Source organism: Mastigoproctus giganteus, chromosome 13, assembly GCF_048544385.1.
Source record: "Mastigoproctus giganteus isolate SK-2022 chromosome 13, ASM4854438v1, whole genome shotgun sequence".
In the NCBI taxonomy this organism is placed as follows: domain Eukaryota; kingdom Metazoa; phylum Arthropoda; class Arachnida; order Uropygi; family Thelyphonidae; genus Mastigoproctus; species Mastigoproctus giganteus.
Window position 1 is genome coordinate 152,679,420 of NC_143587.1, and position 21,133 is coordinate 152,700,552.

At 37.9% G+C, this 21,133-nt stretch overlaps 1 protein-coding gene across 3 annotated transcripts in view; it reads left to right on the forward strand.

Moving 5' to 3' along the window:
• The window catches only part of LOC150076529 (uncharacterized), a 437,825-nt gene that overhangs the window by 76,171 nt on the left and 340,521 nt on the right, over nt 1–21,133 (forward strand). For all 3 annotated transcript variants that reach the window (XM_090387824.1, XM_090387826.1, XM_090387825.1), the window contains exons 3-5: nt 2,463–2,640; nt 12,599–12,700; nt 13,240–13,341. In XM_090387824.1, coding sequence (XP_090243950.1) covers nt 2,463–2,640; nt 12,599–12,700; nt 13,240–13,341 — 382 coding nt within the window. The remainder of the gene's footprint in view (nt 1–2,462; nt 2,641–12,598; nt 12,701–13,239; nt 13,342–21,133) is intronic.

Sequence of the window (21,133 nt, forward strand, 5' to 3'; positions counted from 1 at the left end):
AGTGACCTGTACTTGTTAAGTAATTCTGCCTGTCTCCTACTTCTAATATCATTAGTGCCAACGTGTACAACTATATCACCTTTTGTGTCCTTAAAAGATGATATCCGCTCTACAACATCATCAACCTTTGCCCCCGGCAGACATACCCTGATCCTGTTTCACCTATCCTTTTTACAAAGCATGTTTCCCGTTTCCCTGACAATAGAGTTACCAACAACTACTAGTTCCTGTGGGACCAGCGCATTCTGCCTTGGGGGTTGCCGCTGTGTTGCGTGATGACCAAGTACAAGCTCTGGCATTGATGTGGGCAGCTGAGAGCCTGATGGGCCCCTCAATTTAGATCTTTTGAGGGCATCCAACCTGTCTTTCAAACTCTCATATAGGCCCATAACAACGCTGAGCTGTTGCCTGATTTCCTTACACTCCTTACATAGCGCACACACAAAGACATCCCCCATGGCAATATCATGTTCCGTTCCAGAGAGTTCGGCAAACATTTCACAAGTCACACATTTTTTTAGGATCTGATGCGTTGGAGAATCGCCCCCCCCCTCAGTTCTACCCCGAGTCACAGCACTCCTCCCACTTTGTGCCCGTTGCTTTGCTGCTCTAGTTTGGGGCATGATACATTAAATTAATAAAATCAATAAATTAAATTAATTAAATGTCAATACTATGCTATCTAATGGAAACAGTGAAGCGTATTATTCTATAAATTATATGTTAGAGCTACCTAACTACCTCAATTAAAAATTTGAATTCCCTACCGCTATATACAAAAACAATGGCTGCAAGATTCAAATGAAATAACGGTTTTATGTATATTAAGTATTACGTATATCTACAATTTTTTCTCTATTGAAAATTGTATTTTAGACATTGAATTAAAAAAGCTACTCCTTATCAAAAATTAATGATAAAGTTTTGTGATGAACTGAGGTGGTTTTGCATTATCAACCCACTTTCCCACCAGTGTAGGAATGGACTAGTCTGTGACACTGGTGAAGGAGTTGGCATAAGATTGTAGTTTGCACATGTTGTGATTAGTTTTTGAGTGTCTGCGAGGAGAATAGGTTGATATTGAGATCTGACTTTGAACGTGGAAGGATTGTGGGGCAAAATCTGCAGGTTCTAGTATCTTGACAACAACCAAAGTGGTTAAGTGCTCCCTTTCCGGTATCATGAGTCAACCATAATTGGCCAAATGACATTTGAACCACCAGAAAAAGGTCACGTGGTTTAGCCAAGTGTGGTTTACACCCACGGTGGGCTTTGTGTATGTTTCATGTTGTAACTAGGCAGCAATGCAGCATAAGTGGCCCAGCTAACCACCTATTACATTGTAGGAATAGCAATACCAATATCCACATGGACGACACACTGGACATTAGCTCATTATGGCAATCATTGGCCCTCGTGGGTACCCATGCCCATTGCGAGACACAAGAAAGTGTGGCTTGCAGGGCTGACATGCCCTGCAAGCCACACTTTCATGTCAGCACTAACACTGGCCCACTGACATGTGGAAATATATTGCCTGGTCTGATGAATCCTGTTTCCAACTCTATCATGCTGATGGGCATATCTGCATTTGGAGAAAGCAACATGAGGCTATTGCACCTGGAGTTTGGTTTGGGGACTATTTTTGTGGCATGCCCTTGATCCACTGACCCCCATAAATCAGTGGCTCGATGGGAACACCTGCCTTTGTGTTGCCAATGACCCCTTCATGATGACTGTATACAGACTTCTCCAGTGTCTATCAGCAAATATTAAGACATTGCATCATCCCGCCAGAAGCTCGGCAAGTTTCTAACTGGTTTCAGGAATGCAATAATGAATTCTCTGTCCTCCCATGATTGCCCAGTTCATATAATCTCAACCCAATTGATCATGTTTAGGACCTATCGGAAAAGGACATCCTCAGATCATCCATCTGACACATTGTCAGATGGATGATCTGCACAAGACATTACTGGATATCTTGTGCAGGGTATCTTCTGGTAGCACTTCCACAAGGCAGCCTGCAACACCTTGTGGGATCTGTGCCAAGATATCTGTGGGCTGTATCATGGGAAAAACTATCCAATAAACAATATAATTTCATTCACCAGTTCTGTATATAACTAGATAATGACATATCCTAGTGGGAAACAGCTTTGGATAAATGTTACTAATGCAAAGCAAACTCAGTGTATATCCTCCTTTTACCATAGATGTTATAGTATGACTCACTGTGCTGAAGAATGCACAGGATATGTTTATTACCTTTTCTGACCTCCATATGCTGACTTAGAATGCCCACTTGAACAAGACTATCTGGATGTCACTCCCTATGCAGATATGAAGATGAATGTGGAGACCCAAGCACTGCATCTTTTGGTGGATATTTAAAAAGTTCTGAAACTTATTTGTTACATATTTATTTTTTTTTACATATGAATATATTTTATTCTTTCCAGACAGACCCAAGCCACCGTTGCCTCCCAAGCCTCAGTCGTCGTCAACTCAGGACAGTACATCAACAGCCCACATTCTTCCTCATATGGTAGTAACACCTCCTGACGAATCATATGAAGAATGTGATAAAGATGGAATGCAGTCTAGTCAGTCAGTTTTGCACAGGCCCTTAGTACTTAAGTATGTTGTTGATGTTTTATTCTGCTTTAATTTTAGATTCAGTATTGCTTGCTTGCAGTACTTTGTATTCTAAAGGTAAATAACATAATAATTTTTTCTGTTTTATGTTTTTTCACTTTTCGTGAATTTGGTTTATTAGTTTCCTTTAGTAGAAAAAATATTAAGAATCAAAAAATGAATTAAATTAATATTTCATGAATGCAAGATTTAGAAATGGTTTTAAAGTTTTTGTAGGAAATTTCAATCTAGATAATATGCATAGTTAATAAATAAATTAAGAAATATGTATAATATTAAAGAACCATCCAATAAACAATATAACTTCATTCACCAGTTTGGTATAGAAATAGATAATGACACATCCTAGTGGGATACTGCATTAAGAAAATTATGCACTTTATTATACTGCTTATGCAGAGGAAATGGTTATAATTCATTGCGGTAAACTTTTTCGCAGCACAGTCTGTGCTTGTTAACAGGAGAAACTTTCTACAATGATGGGATACATTTAAATAGACGAGGTACAAGAATATTTGTGTGTCCTGTTCTGTCCCAAAAGAAGCAGTGCTTCTTTAGGACCAGGACACACACACAGCAGCTTGGAAAATGAGGTGTGGTGATTACAAGACCTGCTGTCGGCCTGCTTGTGGGACTGGCAGGCAGTTACATGGGTTGTTAGGGTTACTAGGGGAAAAAACATGTGCACACGTACTTGATTGTACATTAATTCCAGCAGTATTAAATTACACTGGTCAAATGTAAAATGTTATGAAAACGAAAATACTCACTCTTGACTAATTTCATGCTGCTGAACACGAAAATCACATTAAAATTTGTCGATTGGCTCTTGTTTTCGAATTGCAGGTGGAGTCTCATATTAGCGAGTTACTCTACATTATCAACTACAGCTCTCAGCAAAACGCATGGCAACACCTCAGTTTCAGTACCACCATGCTCTTATCATGTGATAGGCAACTGTCACCTCACTCTTCATCACATGATAAGTTGTCGCCTCAAATGGGTCTTCAATTCTGTTGCAGTAATCCTCTAATGTGGCTAGGTACTGTGTGATTTGTTCTGAGTTAACAGTTGTTCTTTGTGAGATTCCTACTTTTTGCACAGTATTTGTGTCGTGTAAGATTAACATGCCCCGTAATTGTGTGAATAGCCCGGTGACTTTTGTTACATATGTGGAGAAGTCACATTAGCATCAAGAAAGCATCCCTTAACTCGAGTCACAAAAAAGACCTACTTTTTGTACTTTGGGTGTAAAGTAGGCGACCAGGACAAGAACTGTGCTCCCTGCATATGCACTACCTGTTCATCAAAACTCAATGTGTGGGTTGGTCATTAGCACACTTAGCAAGGCTTTTGTGGATTTATTGGATGATTGTTTTCTACAGCAGCATGTTCAGGAGACAACTAGAGGGAGTAATATTCTTGATCTGACTATCAGTAGTGATTCTTCATGCATTAAGAATCTGCAGATAAAGGAACCACTAGGTGGCAGTGATCACAGTGTGCTGAAGTGGAATTTACTTAAAGAGGTAACTACCATCAGGGGTAAAGGGAAGGGATTTTGTTTTCGTAAAGGTGACTACGGTGGTCTGAGACAGTATTTAAATTCTATATAGTGTGACCAACTGATGATGTTACCAACAGCAAATCAAAAATGGGAAGCATTCAAAGAATTAATCTTGGAAGCTACTAGGCTTTTCATACCAACTAAGAAATATTGTTCAGGATTTAGGCCAAAATGGATGTTAGGTGAACTAATGAGGCATTAGCATTAGTAGAGGCATATGATGCAATAAAGCAAGCTTATGCAGCATCAGCCAAAAAAAAACAGAAAAACTTCCATTTCACCCCTCCGTTCGTTCAAAATACCTGTCCAGCTGAGCCTTAAATTTATTTAGGCTATCAACTTCCCCAACACGGGATGGAAGTCTGTTCCACCAACCAACTACCTGCTGGCTAAAGGCAAATTTCCGCACATCTATCCTACATCTGTCTTTCCTCAATTTGAATTTATGCCCTCAGGTGATTATTCTGAACAAGAGAAAAAATCCCATCAGCATTGAGCATGCTCAAACCATTCAAGGCTTTGTACACCTCTATCAGATCACCTTGCCAGTGCCTAGTCTCCAGACACTGCAATTTGCAAAACTTAAGCCTTTCTTCGTAAGAGCAACCCTTTGTTCCATTCACTAATCTTGTTGCCCTTCTCTGTACTAGTTCCAGCAGCTGTACATCCTTCTTGAAATGAGGCCTCCAGACACATATACAATACTCAAGGTGTGGCCTGACCATTGCCTTATACAGGGGAATAATCACCTCCTTATCCCTGCTACAAAAATTCCTGTATATCATTGACAAGACACCGTGAGCTACACTTGCAGCCTGTCTGCACCTCTCAGAGAACATCATATCTACCTGCACAATTACCCCCAGGTCCTTTTCATTCTCTACCACTGTCAGTGTAGTACCACACAGTTGATACGTTGCTCTGGGGTTGCTGATTCCCATATACAGTACTTTACATTTGTCAATGTTAAACTTCATTTGCCATCTCTCAGCTCATCTGCTCAACCTTTCCAGATCCTGTTGCAGCAGCATAGCATCATTAGTCCTTAACAACCCTGCCAACCTTCGTATCGACTACAAACTTGGATTAAGCTTGATATACCATCATCAGTATCATTTATAAATACAGACAACAACAATGAACCCAACCCTGAAGGACCCCACTAATAACATTAGTCCACAGTGAGCAATTGTCCATTGATTACTGCTCTGTCTTCTCCTACTCAACCATCCCTTTATCCATAGCAGCAATTTGCCTCCAATGCCACCCACTGCTCCAATTTGTGCAGCAGTCTTGCATGCGCAACAGTGTCAAAAGCTTTTCTAAGATTCAAATATATAATATCAAAGTTATTCCCTGTATGCAGTTCTTTTGTGACTGCATCATAGCATCCAATCAAATTGGTCAGGCAAGACTTCCCCTTAACAAAACCATGCTGTGTCCGAGCTATAACTGAAGTCTTGTCTAGATTATGCTGCAGTGCTTCTTTAACCAGTGCCTCCATTAATTTTCCGGGAACAGAAGTTAAACTCACGGGTCTATAATTACTTGTGTCAGCCTTTGATCCTCCTTTCTGAATTGGGGTCACATTTGCACATCTCCAGTCTATGGGTACCTCCCCTGGGTCCAAGGAAGCTGTCATAATTATGGCTAAGGGTTTTGTTACTTTCTTTGCTGCCTCCTTTAATATTACTGGATAGATCCCATCTACCCCAGGTGCTTTTCTTGTGTTTATCTTCAACAATTTCTCCTCCACTTTACTTTCAGTTATTACAAGACTATCTAGCTTACTGCCAGAGTTGAATATACCTCTGGCATTCTCCTTGCTGAATAACTCCTCATGTGTGAATGTCGATGCAAAATATTCATTTAGTTTGTTAGCTACCTGAGCTGAGCAGGATCATCAACAGTTGAACCATCGATATCAAGTGGACCAATCTGATTCACCCCCCTTCCTTCTAGAGTTTACATAAGTTAAGAACTCTTTGCTGTTTTTCTTTGCATCCCTTGTGAAAGATTTCTCGTAATCTGTCTTCGCCTGCCTAACCTCCTTTGTAACTTGTTTTCAGATCAAATTATATCTATCATTGGCTTCTGTGTCATGTGTTAATTTATATGTATCCCATGCATTTTTCTTTTCTGCCATATGTCTCATTAGTTCATCTGACATCCATTTAGGCCTAAACCTTGAACAATATTTCTTAGTTGGTATGTAAAGCCTAGTATCTTCCAAGATAAGTTCTTTGAATGCTTCCCATTTTGAATTTGCTGTTGGCGTCATCAGTTGGTCCAATTGTATAGAATTTAAATACTGTCTCAGACCATCGTAGTCGCCTTTATGAAAGCAATAATCCTTCCCTTTACCCCTGAATGTAGTTACCTCTTTGATTAAATCCCGCTTCAGCACACTGTGATCACTGCCACCTAGTGGTTCCTTTATCTCCAGATTCTTAATGCATACAGAATCACTACTGATAATCAAATCAAGAGTATTACTCCCTCTAATTGCCTCCCAAACATGCTGATGTAGAAAACAATCATTCAATAAATCCACAAAAGGCTTGCTAGTGTGTGAGCGACCAAACCACAAATTCCAGTCAATATCTGGGAAATTAAAATCCCCCATTATAAAGACTCTGATTTACTGGCCCACTCTATTTCCCTGCACAGTTTCTTATTATACATCAGAGTGATTAGGCCTATAGCACACTCCTACTCTTAATTTTGATCTCCAAAAGCTTATGTCACACCAAACTGATTCGACACTGCACTGTCCAGCGATGTCGACTGGCTTCACTTCCTTGGATTTTGTGTTTCTTAACTAATAGCATAACCCCCCCTCCCTTCCTATCTTGTCTATCCTTTCTGTAGACATTGTACTCCCCGAATTCCAGTTCTGCATTCCTTATATCTGTGTGACACCACGTCTCTGATATCCCAACAATATCCGCCTTTGATGCTTTGAGCAATACCTCAAATTCATCAAATTTGTTTACCAAACTCCTAGCATTGATGTACACGCAAGTATACATGCACCTGTTCCTATTCTTAGCTACCCTAACACAATCCATGTGTTTACTTGTACTGCAATGACTCCGAGCAGTTTCTGAAATATCCGGCATCTTGTTTTCCAGGCTTTTGCTCATTCCAATAGAAGCAGTGCAAGAATCACTTTCACCTCTGCCAGTGGCTACTGTTAATCTATTAGTATTTGTATTCCCCCATGTGGCAGAGAAGAAAAATGCATTGGATACATATAAATTAACAGGTTACATGGAAGCCTATGATAGATAGAAGCTGTTCTGTAGTCACAAAGGTAGATTATGGGAAATCTTTAGCAAAGGATGCAAAGAAAAACAGCAAAGAATTCTTTACTTATGTAGATTCTAGATGATAGGGGATGAATCAGATTGGTCTACTTGATATCAATGGTTCAACTGTCGATGATCCTTCTCAGATACCTAAAATAACCCAACACTAAATGACCATTTTGCATCTACATTCAACACATGAGGAGTTATTCAGGGAGGGGAATGCCTGTAGTGAATTTAACTCTGGCAGTGAGCTAGATGATTTTGTTATAACTGAGAGCAAACTGGAGGAGATTTTGTTGAAGATAAACATGCCTTGGGTTGATGGATCTATGCATTTATATTAAAGGAGGCATCAAAGAAGTAAGCAAAACCTTAGCCATAATTATGAGAGCTTCCTTGGACTCAGGGCAGGTACCCATATTCTGGAGATATGCAAATGTGACCCCAATTCACAAAGGAGGATCAAAGGGTGACACAAGTAATTACACACCTGTTAATTTAACTTCTGTTTCAAGAAATTAATGGAGGCACTTGTTAAAGAAGCACTGCAGGATCATCTAGAGAACACTTCGGTTATAGTTAGAACACAGCATGGGTTTGTTAAAGGGAAGTCTTGTCTGACCAATTTGATTGGATACTATGATGTAGTCACAAAGGAACTGGATGCAAAGAATAATTTTGATATCATATATTTGGATCTTAGAAAGGCTTTTGACACTGTTGCACGTGGAAGACTGCTGCACAAATTGGAGCAGTGTGGCATTGGAGGCAAATTGCTTCTATGGATAAAGGGATGGTTGAGTGGGAGAAGACAGAGTGGTAAACAATGGACACTGCTCATTGTGGGCTAATGTTATTAGTGGAGTCCCCAGGGTTCAGTGTTGGGTCCATTGTTGTTTTCTGTATTTGTTAATGATATTGATGAAGGTATATCAGATTTTATGTCCAAGTTTGCAGAGAATATGAAGGTCGGCAGTTTTGTTAATGACACTAACAACAGTACGCTGCTGCAACAGGATCTAGAAAAGTTGAGCAGATGGGCTGAGAGGTGGCAACTGAAGAGAGGTGGAACATTGAAAAATGTGGCGTACTGCATATGGGAAGCAGTAACTCCAGATAATGTATCAGTTGTGTGGTACTACACTGACAGTGGTAGAGAATGAAAAGGACCTGGGGTAATTGTGCAGACAGATATGAAATTTTCTGAGCAGTGCAGACAGTCTGCAAGAGTAGCTCATGGTGTCTGTTCAATGATATACAGGAATATTTCTAGCAGGGATAAGGGTATGATTACCCCCTTGTATAAGAATAGTGAAATTATAGTAACCTTATAATACCGTGATAAATCTGACTAAAAATGAATAGCAAATGCTTAGAAAACAGTACTCACCTTGTATAAATCTGCAATAAAATTTTTTGATATATGGTGGTTAAATTTAGGTTGGTAGAAGCATTAAAAGGAACTAAGGCGGGGAATGGGGTGAAAATATTTTAAACAGATTTTAAAATGAGCGCAAGGAAGTAGAAATGCAGATCCCCAATCCTTGGTTGTCATAAAGAGGTTGAAAGACGTAAATGAAAAAAGAGAGAAGACCGGTGGTGCCAATAGTCATTACGAAGGACTTTCGTGAGTAAACCATCATCAGTTTGCAAATGGAAGAGAAGTGAGCGCGTGTTGTATTTAAAGTTTATCTAAACTCCCATGATGCTCTTTTTGACACGTGGGAACTTTAGCCGTGAGAGGTTCCAAGCCGGTGAAAGGTTGAAGGGAAGTTTAGCGTTAATAATGTTGAGATCAGAATGGTGACGGTATCATTCGATGGTGAGGGCTTCATATTGAAGAATTCTGTAACTCGATCTAAGTTTAATAATAGTGATGGCAGAGTCAACAAGGGGGGTGTGGTTGTAGGTTTGAGCTTGGGTTGTTAACTCAGTGCAGGATTGACTTGTCTTGAAACTGTTGAAGTGGTAGTATGTGCGGGTATTGGAAGTTGTGGAGGAACTGAATTTGGTGGTAGTGCTGCTGATGTAACAGGTGTCGCAGTTCGGTTGGCATTTTATGAGATATATTAAGTTATTGAAATCATTGATGGGATATTTGTGTGTATCTTTATAAGAATTAAATAGGGAACCTAGTTTATTGTAAGTGGAGAAGGTGAGGGAGATGTCGGTATCTTTGAATGTACGTCGGAATTGTGCTGCGAGTTCACTATGGTAAGGGAGAATTATGCGAGTATTTGTCTGGTGGGGTTATTAATACTTTTTTAACGGTGGATATTGTGTGTTGGATGAGTTGAGGGGGGTAGCTCCTGGCTATGAATTTATGAGTAAGGTATTGAAGTTCATTGTGTAGATCGTTTTGTGAAGAGGTGAATTTGATAGCGTTGCAGATTTGGTTGTGTAGGACGGCTTTTTTGGTACTAAGGGGGTGATGTGAAGTGAAATGTAGATATTTACCAGTGTGCATGTTTTTTCTGAAAATCTTGGTATTTAAATTTGTGTCTGTTGTATAAATAGGGAGATTAAGAAAATTAATCTGGTTGTCCGTTGCGATTTCGAGGGTAAGGTTTAGCCTGTCATGTATTGTATTGAATTTTAAGAAAAGATTGTCTATGGTTGTTCTGTTGCCTATTATTAGGATATCATCGGCGTAGCGGATGTATAATTTAATTTCAGAGGGGAAAGGTTGTAAAATTTGGTTTTCAATAGTGGCGAGATAAATTTCAGAAAGGGGGCCAGAAATGCCTAAACCCATTGGTAAACCACATGTTTGTCGATAAATTTTATTGTTGAATCTAAAATATCTAGCGTCTAGTAAAAGAGTGGTAAGTTCAAGGATGTGGTCAACTGAAAGAGAGGTACGTTTTGTTAAAGTGTCATCAGCTGTTAGAAGTACGCGTAATGCTTGTAGGGTGAAAGGGATATGCACTTTAGTGTATAGGGATATGACGTCAAAAGAAGCTAATACGTCTTCGTCGGATATGGTGGTGTTGCTGATTTTTTGGAATGCTTGGTTGGTATTATTAATTTTGAATGTAGAGAATCGAGTGAGTGGGGATATAATTTTGACAAGGGAAAATTAGCAAAAGCTGATTTACTAAAAGAAACGATGGGTCTTAGTGGGTGGCCAGGTTTGTGCAACTTGGTTTATTTTTTTGTGTACTCGTGCCCCTTGTATAAGGCAATAGTCAGGCCACACTTTGAGTACTATATACAGGTCTGGAGGCCTCATTTTAAGATGGATGGGGAGCTGCTGGAATGAGTACAGAGAGGGGTTTCTTTTACAAAGAAAAGCTTAAGTTTTGCATTTACAGTTTCTGGAGACTAGGCACCTTTGAGATGATCTGATTGAGGTGTATAAAGCCTTGAATGGTTTGAGTATGCTCAATGCTGATGGGATTCTTCCTCTTGCTTAGAATAATCGCCTGAGAGGGCAATCTGTCGTTGTAGAAGTTGATAGCTTAAATAGATTCAAGGCAGAACTAGACAAACATTTGGAGCAAGTGGATGGGTGAAATGAGTTTTTTCTTTTTTTTTGGCTGATGCTATATGAGCTTGCTTTCTTGCATCGCTTGCCTTTACTAATGCTAACTGCCACTAGTGTCTGTGATTTTTGACTTGTGTGTGTGCATTTTTATTTTTTTGTGTACTCATAGCTTTTTGTGTACAAGAATAATTAAAAGGTATTTTTGAGCCAAAAATGACAGAGCTGAGATAATGGAGAACTGATATTAATTTGTCTAGTAGTGTGTGTGTGTGTGTGTGTAAATGAGGGATATTTTAAAGTTTATGGAGTAATGCAGAAAGAACGAAAGCTGTACTGAGAGAATAAAGTTGGTTATATAGTATATACATATATAGGACTACATGCTTGACCCGTTGCTCCTTCATCTGGATGCTGTATGTGGGAATTGATTTTTCTGTCCTTTAACATTCCTTGACTATCTGAATAACATTGTTTGTTCCCAAAAAAAGTGGCCATTCAAATTTTTTTTTTTTTTTTTTTTTTTTTGATGGGGTGGGGGGGTTAGCATATGTTACAATGTGAGTTTGGATGTGATAGCAGATGATGATATAAATCACTGATTGTCTCCGTGGTGACCTCACCTTTGTGGCTGGGAAATTTGTCAGCTAGTAAAAGGAGAGTTTCCCAGTAATGTTTTTTGCCTTAAATTGCTCACTTATTTTCATAAGCATTTAAAAGGGGGGGGGGAAAGCTGAAGGTAATCAATGACAATCACTCCCAATGTTATCATCCAGATAGCTAATGGTACCTTCTGAAATTTGTAGTGATGAGATCTTTTTTTGAAAGATCTCATCACTACATTGAAAGAGAAATCTAATATCAGATGTTTTTTTTTTTTTATGACTTGTCTGATTAATTTGATTAATTTTCCATTGTAAGTTTCATACCATCTTACATTTTATTTTTCCTTGCAATTATCAGATGGAGTTCTCCATGATAGTATATTTTGTTAAGAGAATTCTGAGTTCCAATCTTGTTGGAGATGGGAAATTTTTAAAGGACTCTTGATCAAGTCCGTAGATAGATGAATTCTAGTAGTGAAATAGCTGAGGATGAATAAGCAAAAGTTATGTTGCAAGCTGCTAGCATCTTTTGAGCTTTCAGTTGCCCTTTTTTTCCCCCATATTTTCTTGTATAATATCAGCTTCAACTATGACGAACAAGTTTATGAAGTTTACACCATCCATTTTCTTAATGGGGATAAGTTTAGTTTCTTAAATTTTCTATTTCCATTCTTTGCACATACACTTGAACCATACAGATTAGAGGTAAGTAAATATTTAAGTAAGGTATTGTAAAGATTTTGAAATTTTACTGCTATTTTGTGTAATTAGTATTTACACTGGGACTAAAAGTTTCATGCTGTTAAACGGTTAATTTAGTAAAATGATTCTTATTTGATTACTCTGTAGTTTGTTATAAATATAAGCAGGAGTAGTGTTTAAATGTTCTGTGGAAGTATCTATAGTGATTGTATTTCTTAATTTTTCCATATAAGTGTAGTATCCTTTGTTTTTTTTCCCCCTCAAATAGTGAAACATCTGATACTGAAGTTCCAATTGTAAATGACTTGAATACTGCAGAAGATAAAGATGTTTCACCTCAGTCAGTTTATCAAAGGCCTTTAGTTTTGAAGTAAGTCATTTCCATTTAAAATAACCTTGCATTTGATTATATGTATTGCTACATCCCTAAAGAGTGAGGTGTATTTTTTTTTTTTTATTCTTTATGAATTTTTAACTTTTATATGAAACTATTATTATTATATGAGAGTAACTGGTTTACACAGATTTATTTATTAATGTACAGAAGACAATCTATTTTCAAAAGTAATTGTAGCCAGCATGTGAGTTTTAAAGACTAAGCATGCCTGTGATATATAATTGATTACTAATTCTAATTGCTTATTGAACTAACACTGTCTGACTTGTTAAATTTGAAGTATAGAAAATTGTAATGGTTCATGTGTTTTTTTATTGTTATGATATTTATCATTTCACATTACTTGAAAATGGCTAATTTAGTAAAATGAATCTTATTTGATTACTCTGTAGTTTGTTATAAATATAAGCAGGAGTAGTATTTAAATGTTCTATGGACGTATCTATAGTGATTGTATTTCTTAATTTTTCCATATAAGTGTAGTATCCTTTGTTTTTTTCCCCCTCAAATAGTGAAACATCTGATACTGAAGTTCCAATTGTAAATGACTTGAATACTGCAGAAGATAAAGATGTTTCACCTCAGTCAGTTTATCAAAGGCCTTTAGTTTTGAAGTAAGTCATTTCCATTTAAAATAACCTTGCATTTGATTATATGTATTGCTACATCCCTAAAGAGTGAGGTGCAATTTTTTTTTTTATTCTTTATGAATTTTTAACTTTTATTATATGAAACTATTATTATTATATGAGAGTAACTGGTTTACACAGATTTATTTATTAATGTACAGAAGACAATCTATTTTCAACAGTAATTGTAGCCAGCATGTGAGTTTTAAAGACTAAGCATGCCTGTGATATATAATTGATTACTAATTCTAATTGCTTATTGAACTAACACTGTCTGACTGGTTAAATTTGAAGTATAGAAAATTGTAATGGTTCATGTGTTTTTTTTTATTGTTATGATATTTATCATTTCACATTACTTGAAAATGGCTTCAGCAAGATGAAAGTAACATTACAGTTTTCATAATTTCAGCTCTAATTGTCTGCGCAGTCCCAATAGAAACTCCAGTTGACATCATTCCAAATTATATCATTTCAATATAACATTATTTTTATTTTAAAATCTTATTCTTATTCTGAATTTAAAACTGTCATTGTGTATCTTCCTTCATCACGAAATAGTGAAGGGAGAGAAGAAGTGAAACCTTGATTGTTTTTGATGATACCCAGCCATCCTGTTAACATTGAAAATCTGTATGACAATATAAGTTATTTTAATATCAATGAATGTGACTTTTCTACTGCAACTGATGGACAAAGAGGTCATAATGAAATTCACAGCCTATTATACCTGGTGGCCCATACTACAAACCCTTATGGGTAGCATAGTTGGTGGTGCCTCTGTAGCCAGTTGGGCAGGAGCAGCAGTGCGTAGAACATGCTTCTTGGTTAGACCGGGGGTTCGAGCCCGTGACCACCAAATACGGAGGATGCGGAAAGGTCAGGAAATGACCACCGCATATCCCCGGAGCAATATGGCCTTAGTTGCTAATGCTCCTAAAAAAAAAAACCAAATAACAATAACAAGCATAGTTGGTAAGATTGCCGTCCTCCCCCACACTGTGTGGAAAAGACCTGAGTTTGAATTATGTTGATGATGGGAGGAATTTTTATGGGTCTTTATCACAATGCGGCTGAGTTGGTTGGTCTCAGATGAGGGTAGCATGTTTTTTCTCCCAGAAACTTGGGTTTTTCTTCCAGCAAACAGAAAATCAACCTCTGAACACACAATTTACATACAAGATACACAGCGCGACATGGCCTAAGCTGCTATAGATGTTGAGGACCAGCCATCATTTTAGGAGTTCTGGGGGGGGGGATCAAGTATTAAGAAGTCCATAGACAGTGTTGTGACACCATGAGAGAAAGTCACTCGAGCTGTATTGAATGGTATGTATCTGAATACAATGGTATTTGGGGATACTGGCAAGGCTGGAATTTGCGAAGGGTTCTGCTGACCAATGAGGATCTGATTGAGTTGTAGCTACAAAGGGTAAGGGTGTAGAAGGAAGAGGAAATGCAGTCAGCACTACAACTAAAACAGCCCACAATAAAAGAGATCTCTGAGATTGTTCAAGAAAGGGATGGCCTTTCTCATTGATGACCCTCCTAACATGGAACAGAGTGGCAAGTTCATTTGAATGTAGAGTGATTTTATAGGGAATTATAGAAGCCAATTCAGAAGAACAGTGCCCATGGAAGTATCTATAGAAAAGGCTTGCAGCAGAAGCAGTATGTCTGAGACAATAAGTGCAGAGACTCTGTTAGAGAGGAGTCATTAATTAACCTAACTGCCCTCTTCTGAATGGAATCTAGAAGCCTGAGAGAGATTTTAGGGGTACCGCCCCAGATGTGGGAACAATATTCCATGGTAGGGCGGATTTACGATTTGTACAGATTGAATAGCTGTTTGGAAGAAAAGTAATTTGGAGGAAAAGTAACGCCGAGAACAAAAGAGAAAACCAAGTTTTTTTAGATGCAGAGGAAGCAATATTTGTAATGTGCTTGTGCCAAGAAAGATTAGAAGTCAGGGTAACCCCCAAAAGATATATATCATCTTTGCGAGATATAAGACGAGACCGAGTTTTAGAAGGATTGAAATCAACTAAGTTGTCTTTGTCCCACTGGAGAATTACCTGGAGATTCGCATTTAAGGAATTGGTAATGGATATTCGAGAAGTTGAAGCTTGATTGAGCAGGGCAAGGTTTCGCAAAATGGAAAGTGGAATGCAATGTGTTATCATCGGCAAAATTATGGATAGGATTTCCAGTCAATGGAAGACGGTCATTAATATACAAGAGGAAAAGAGTGGGGGGAAAGAACTGAACCTTGGGGGACACCAACATTAGTGGAGAAGTTAGAGGATAGAGAGACATTTACCTTCACCTTCAGTGAGCAATCAGAGAGAAAACTGGATAACCAATTACAAAAAACAGTTGGCAAACCATAAGATGGAAGCTTGTTTAGAAGACCTTATTGCCAAACACGATCGAAAGCCATTGAGATGTCAAGAGCAACTACTTGTGTTTCACCAAACTTTTCCATTGAATTTGTCCATAAATAAATAACAACCCAGAATATCACCAGTGGATCAAAACTGACAGAATCCATACTAGCGATCGTTGATTAGTCGGAAGATTTCTAGGTAGTTTAAGAGTTGGTGATTAATTGATTTCTCCATTACTTTAGAAAGAGTAGAAGTAATTGTAATTGGATGGGAGAGATTTGTCACCTTTTTAGGAACTGGCTAGATATGAGCAAATTTCCAAGCAGAAGGAAAAACACCTTTGGAATAACACAGTGAAAAAAGGCAGCAAAGAACAGGAGTAAGTTCAGGAGCACAGGTTTTGAGAACAAGTGGAGAAATACCATCAGGACGTGGAACTTTCTTTACATCAAGATTCATCAAAATCCTTTTGATGGAAGACCACAGGAGGCATTGAATGGAGAGTATTGGGAATGGTGGGAGGTGTTTTACTAAGATCATTAATACATGAGTTGGAAGTAAAATGGGATGCTAGGAGGTCAGCTTTCTCCTTGGCTGAAGTGACAACAGAACCATCTGGTTTTGACAGAGGTGGGAGCAGAGATGGGTAAAAGTTGCGGCCAGTAGCTTTGGCAAGAGACCAGAATGCTCTGCTATCATTAGGGCAAGAAGCAAGTTTTCTACTCTTAGTCTGTTCAAAATCTAGTTTGGACTGATTAATAACTGCTTTACAATTGTTGCGAGTTTTGGTGTAGGCAGAAAATGAAACAAGCCAATTACGATATGCAGCGTTCTTCTCTTGAACAGCCTTACACATTTATTGGAAAACGAAGGTTTAGATCAAGGACGAGATTTTAAAGTGGAGTGTGGAATAAAGGATTCCATTCCTACAAGAATAATTTCACTGACACGATCTGAGCAAACGTTGACATCAGAAGTTTTGAAACAGTAATCCGACCAAGGAAAAGAAGAAAATAAATCTCGCAGTGCATCCTATTTTGAATTCTTTTAATGCCAAACAATACGAGGGTGGGAATAGCCATGAGATAAAGGCTCCATTGGAGAAGAGACAATCACCAAGTTGTGATCTGAGGTGCCTAAAGGACCACTCACTTCAACCGTATACTTAGAAGGGTTGTTTGTGAGAAAAAGATCAAGCGTGTTGGCTGCATGGCTAGGATTGTCTGGTATTCTTATAGGTAAATGAACAATCTGCAAGGTCATTAGTAATTGAAAAAGCCTCAGCATCTCGACCAGCTGGGTCGGTGTGACTAGAAAACGGAAGCCAGCTGGAGTTGTGAACATTAAAATCACCAAGAAAAATTACCTCACTGTTAGGAAAGTTGGACTGGAGAAAGTCAAGTAGCAAAGAGAGGAGGTCAAAGTGCTCCAAGTGATTAGTGGAGTTGGGAGAACGGTAGAGACAACAGATAAATTTGACACAATGAGGTAGAGAGATTTTAGGCCAGAGAAGGTCGAAAAGAGGAGATTTCAAATTACCAAGTCTCTGACAGAGAATATCGGAATGGACATATGCATAAGTACTACTTTTGAGGCGAAAGGAATCGTACAGCGAATAATTTGGGCAACTGAGATGAGCAGTAGTTGAATCAACCAATAACTGAGATTTTGTCAGAAAAAGTACATGGGGTTTGGCAGACTGCAAGTGGAAATGGACATCTTGAATGAGATTAGAATTGAGACCACATATATTTGTGAAATGAACTAGGAAGTATTTGGGAGGTTTAGATCTTTTCGCAGATAAGATTACTCTATTAGTTTTACAATTCATGGTGTATTCAATAGTACGAAAAAGTTGGAGCGACATACTGTATGAAGTAATGAAATTTTTGGATATGGCGTACACATGGTAAGAATATACCCAGATCCTTGACATAACGTGGCCTCGATAATGTCCCCCCCATCGCATACAGACTACTCGGACTCCCTTCAGTCACTATTTGGCAGAGTAGAGTAGAGGTAGCAAGTTATACACTAGCTGATCTGGAAGCCTCCTAAAGTGTTACCAATAGGTTCGGTCCGGTGTACTAACTAGTGGCCGGCTTGCAAACACTGTTTTAGAGTTGTACCCTCGAAATGTAAGGAAGATTGGATCTTGCCATGGTGTTCATCATAACCTCAAAATTCATCAGTCATACTGCATGATGGAAGAGGTGGGGAAGGGTTGACCAGCACTTAGCTCTGGAGACTAAACATGGGTTTCACCACTTCAAGCCCCCAATTAGCAAAGTGGTGGTATTGCACCGGTTGATGAGTCATCTACCACCTAGTATTGCCTGGTAACACAGAGGGGCAGCATTCCTCCATGTGGTGTGGGTGCCACACCTCGACCCTTGCTTACGTTGGTTCACACCTGGGTGGTCACCCATAGTGTGCTTGTGCATGGAGGTTATACCCAGGATTACTAACAGTCCCACCATTGTGATGGTGCATGCAGAGGATTTGGCTGTCACAGACCGTCCAGACTTCACTGAAATTTGATCCACTTGACTTGAATGTCACCCGAATATCAGTTCCATCAGCGTTTTAGACTCCCAGGTAACAAGTACAGCTTGTCTGGCTATCTGAGAGAATGTCTATGACAACCTCAAGGACCAGTTGCAGAATAAATTTTGAAATATTGAAATGGATTTTAATAACCTTAATATTTGGATATAGGATAGTGTTTCTTGTCTAGCGGCACTGTGGATTCCCTCTAAAAACCACAAAGTATGCCTTGTGATATCTGCATATCTACAGATAACCTTTATTTATAGGGAAAATAACAAACTAATAATGATGATATTTAGTGAATGTTAAAGTGGATTGGTGCAGCCATTAAATATTTAAAGAAATGTTTGTGTACATGGAACACACACGTGTGTGGAGGAGGAGGGGGATTTTTTTTTTTTTTTTTTTTGAAAGAAATCCAGGTAGGTATTCAAAAAATATAATTTAGGAGGCAGGCTACTTCCTAAATCATGATATGCATCCAGCACTGATGCTACAGTATTTCAGTAATCTGGCAGTTTTACATTTCTGAAAAATTTTTCTTTTACTAGCTTGTACATGCTCCTTTTGGTTTAGAATGTCTTCAAATGAATAGTGCATAAGTATAATTCTCTGATTTGAGGGCCAGCTTTGGTTTGCTTTTTCCATTCTATGTGGGAAATCTATTCTTTGTGTTTGACATCGCTTGTTTTCAGAAATTTTCTTAGTAAATGATGAAACTCAGGTTTATCAGAATTTATCATTGTCACTAAATTTTTCATGAGCTTGACCTTTAAGGTATAATGGACAAGTATGTATTTTGTGGGTCCACCACTGGTTTATTTTAATTTTTTTTTTCATCCAGTTGTTAAATTCTTAGGCCACTGCTTCACCACAAAATGATCCCTTTTCATTTAGTTGTCCCACTTATGCAGAAAGCAACAGTGTTTTATATATGGCTACTCTGTAATCTATGTGGAATCACCATTTAAGATCACCATGTATGTTCCATTTATGTTGTGTTCATCATAATTTATTTTTTTTTCAGCAAAAATTTCATTCATATCTCTTTCACATTCACATCAATGGGCTAATGGATATGCATTAACCATTCTGAAGAGGTATAGCTTCCAAACTTACTTTAGAATCAGTGAGTCCACAGATCTGGTCTGTGTTCCTGTCTAAAAGAATTCATTTGTTTATTGATGCTGTTGCAGAAAGTTGTTATTATACTTGAAGAAAAAGTTTATGTGATCTTTTTGGTAGCTTTGAAAAAAGCAGTTATTTTGGTTTTCCTTTAAAGAAGATTAATTTGAGGAAACAAGGCTTAAAACTCCCACCTAAAGTTTTGAAAGATTGATACCTGTCCAACTTTATTTGATTAACTAGTTGGGTCCTGCTGAATCATCAATTCAAACCCTTCATCAGCACTGGCTGTATCTAAGTCCATTGGCCCTTATTTACTCTCTAAATCTACAGAGTGAAGAAGAGCTAGTGATACAAAGTTAGGATACTTGTGTATAATATGATTTTTATTTTTTGAAGAAATTCTAGGAATGTTAATAACGCAGAAGTAACAATCATTGATTTGATCGTATGGCTTTCTCAAACCATGGAATGGTGAATGGCATGAGTTCCTTTGATCCATGTTTTAAGATTGATGATGAAGGATGTGTAAAGAATATTGGAAACTCACTTGTTATTTGGTTGTGAACCTTAAAACCAAAATAAAGTTCATAAGCTTTCACGATTGCCTTTTGTAATGTGCACGCACAGCTAAAACGATTGTGTGAATCAACACATTTATGAGAAATTATTTATTATAAATACATAAGACATCTATACATATCTAAGCAAAGTGGCAATAGACTTGAAAGGCTGCAGGCAGTAGTAGTAATATTGAAGAAAGATGATGCTTCACTATGCGTTGCACAACTCAGAGGCAACTAAAGTGATATTCATCATGTTGTATAATTTAAATTAGTTAATTTAACTAATGCTCTATAAATTTATTATACCAACAGTTTTGAAATCGTCTGTTTTCATTTTGAAAATTCATTACTATAGTGGACTAAACCGGAAGGATGATTCTGACAGCCACAGGTATTTCTTCTGACAAGGTCATGGAAAGTTTAAAACAAGAGAAGGTTCTGTTCTTTTTTTTTTTGGTGAGAAAGTACTTTACTGCTTCTTGTGAATACATGATGCACAAATTCCCAGTGAAAAATGCTTTACTTATAGTGATTTTTTTTTTTTTTCCCTCTCATAAATGGTAGTACATTCAATTGGCAGTGTATTATTTTCATATTTGAAATTTTTGTGGACAGGTTTCTGCTTCTCCTTGGCATCATTAAGGATAAAGAAATAGATGAAACAATAGATGTTTTGCAGTATCAGTTCTGTCAGTTTCATTGTGAGAACTAACTAGACACTATTATGAAATTATTAATGTACAGAGTCCATGGTTGATGAACTGACAAGTGCAGAAGAAAGCCTGAAATGTAACAAATTATTTCAAGCCATGCTTGGCATATTAATAATTGCTCATGGCAAAACTGAGTTCAGATCTTTTCTGCTGAAGCTTTGGAAATGGTTTCGACAGCCAAGTCTAGACTGAAGGGCCATTGTTATGAACAAAATTTTGATTCAAAATTTCTGAAGAGGGCAGACTTTGCAATAGTGTCTTTCTCGAAGCAGTCAAAATCACCTAATGTCCAACTGAAAATCCAAACAGAAATCCACAGACAGAAAAATTACAGGTAAACTTGGGCTGATCCCTTCAAAAGCATTTTTGAAGAGATCAGTTTGAGAGTATATCTGTACTGATAAACAATCCTGTGTCTCTCTTTTAACATAAAATG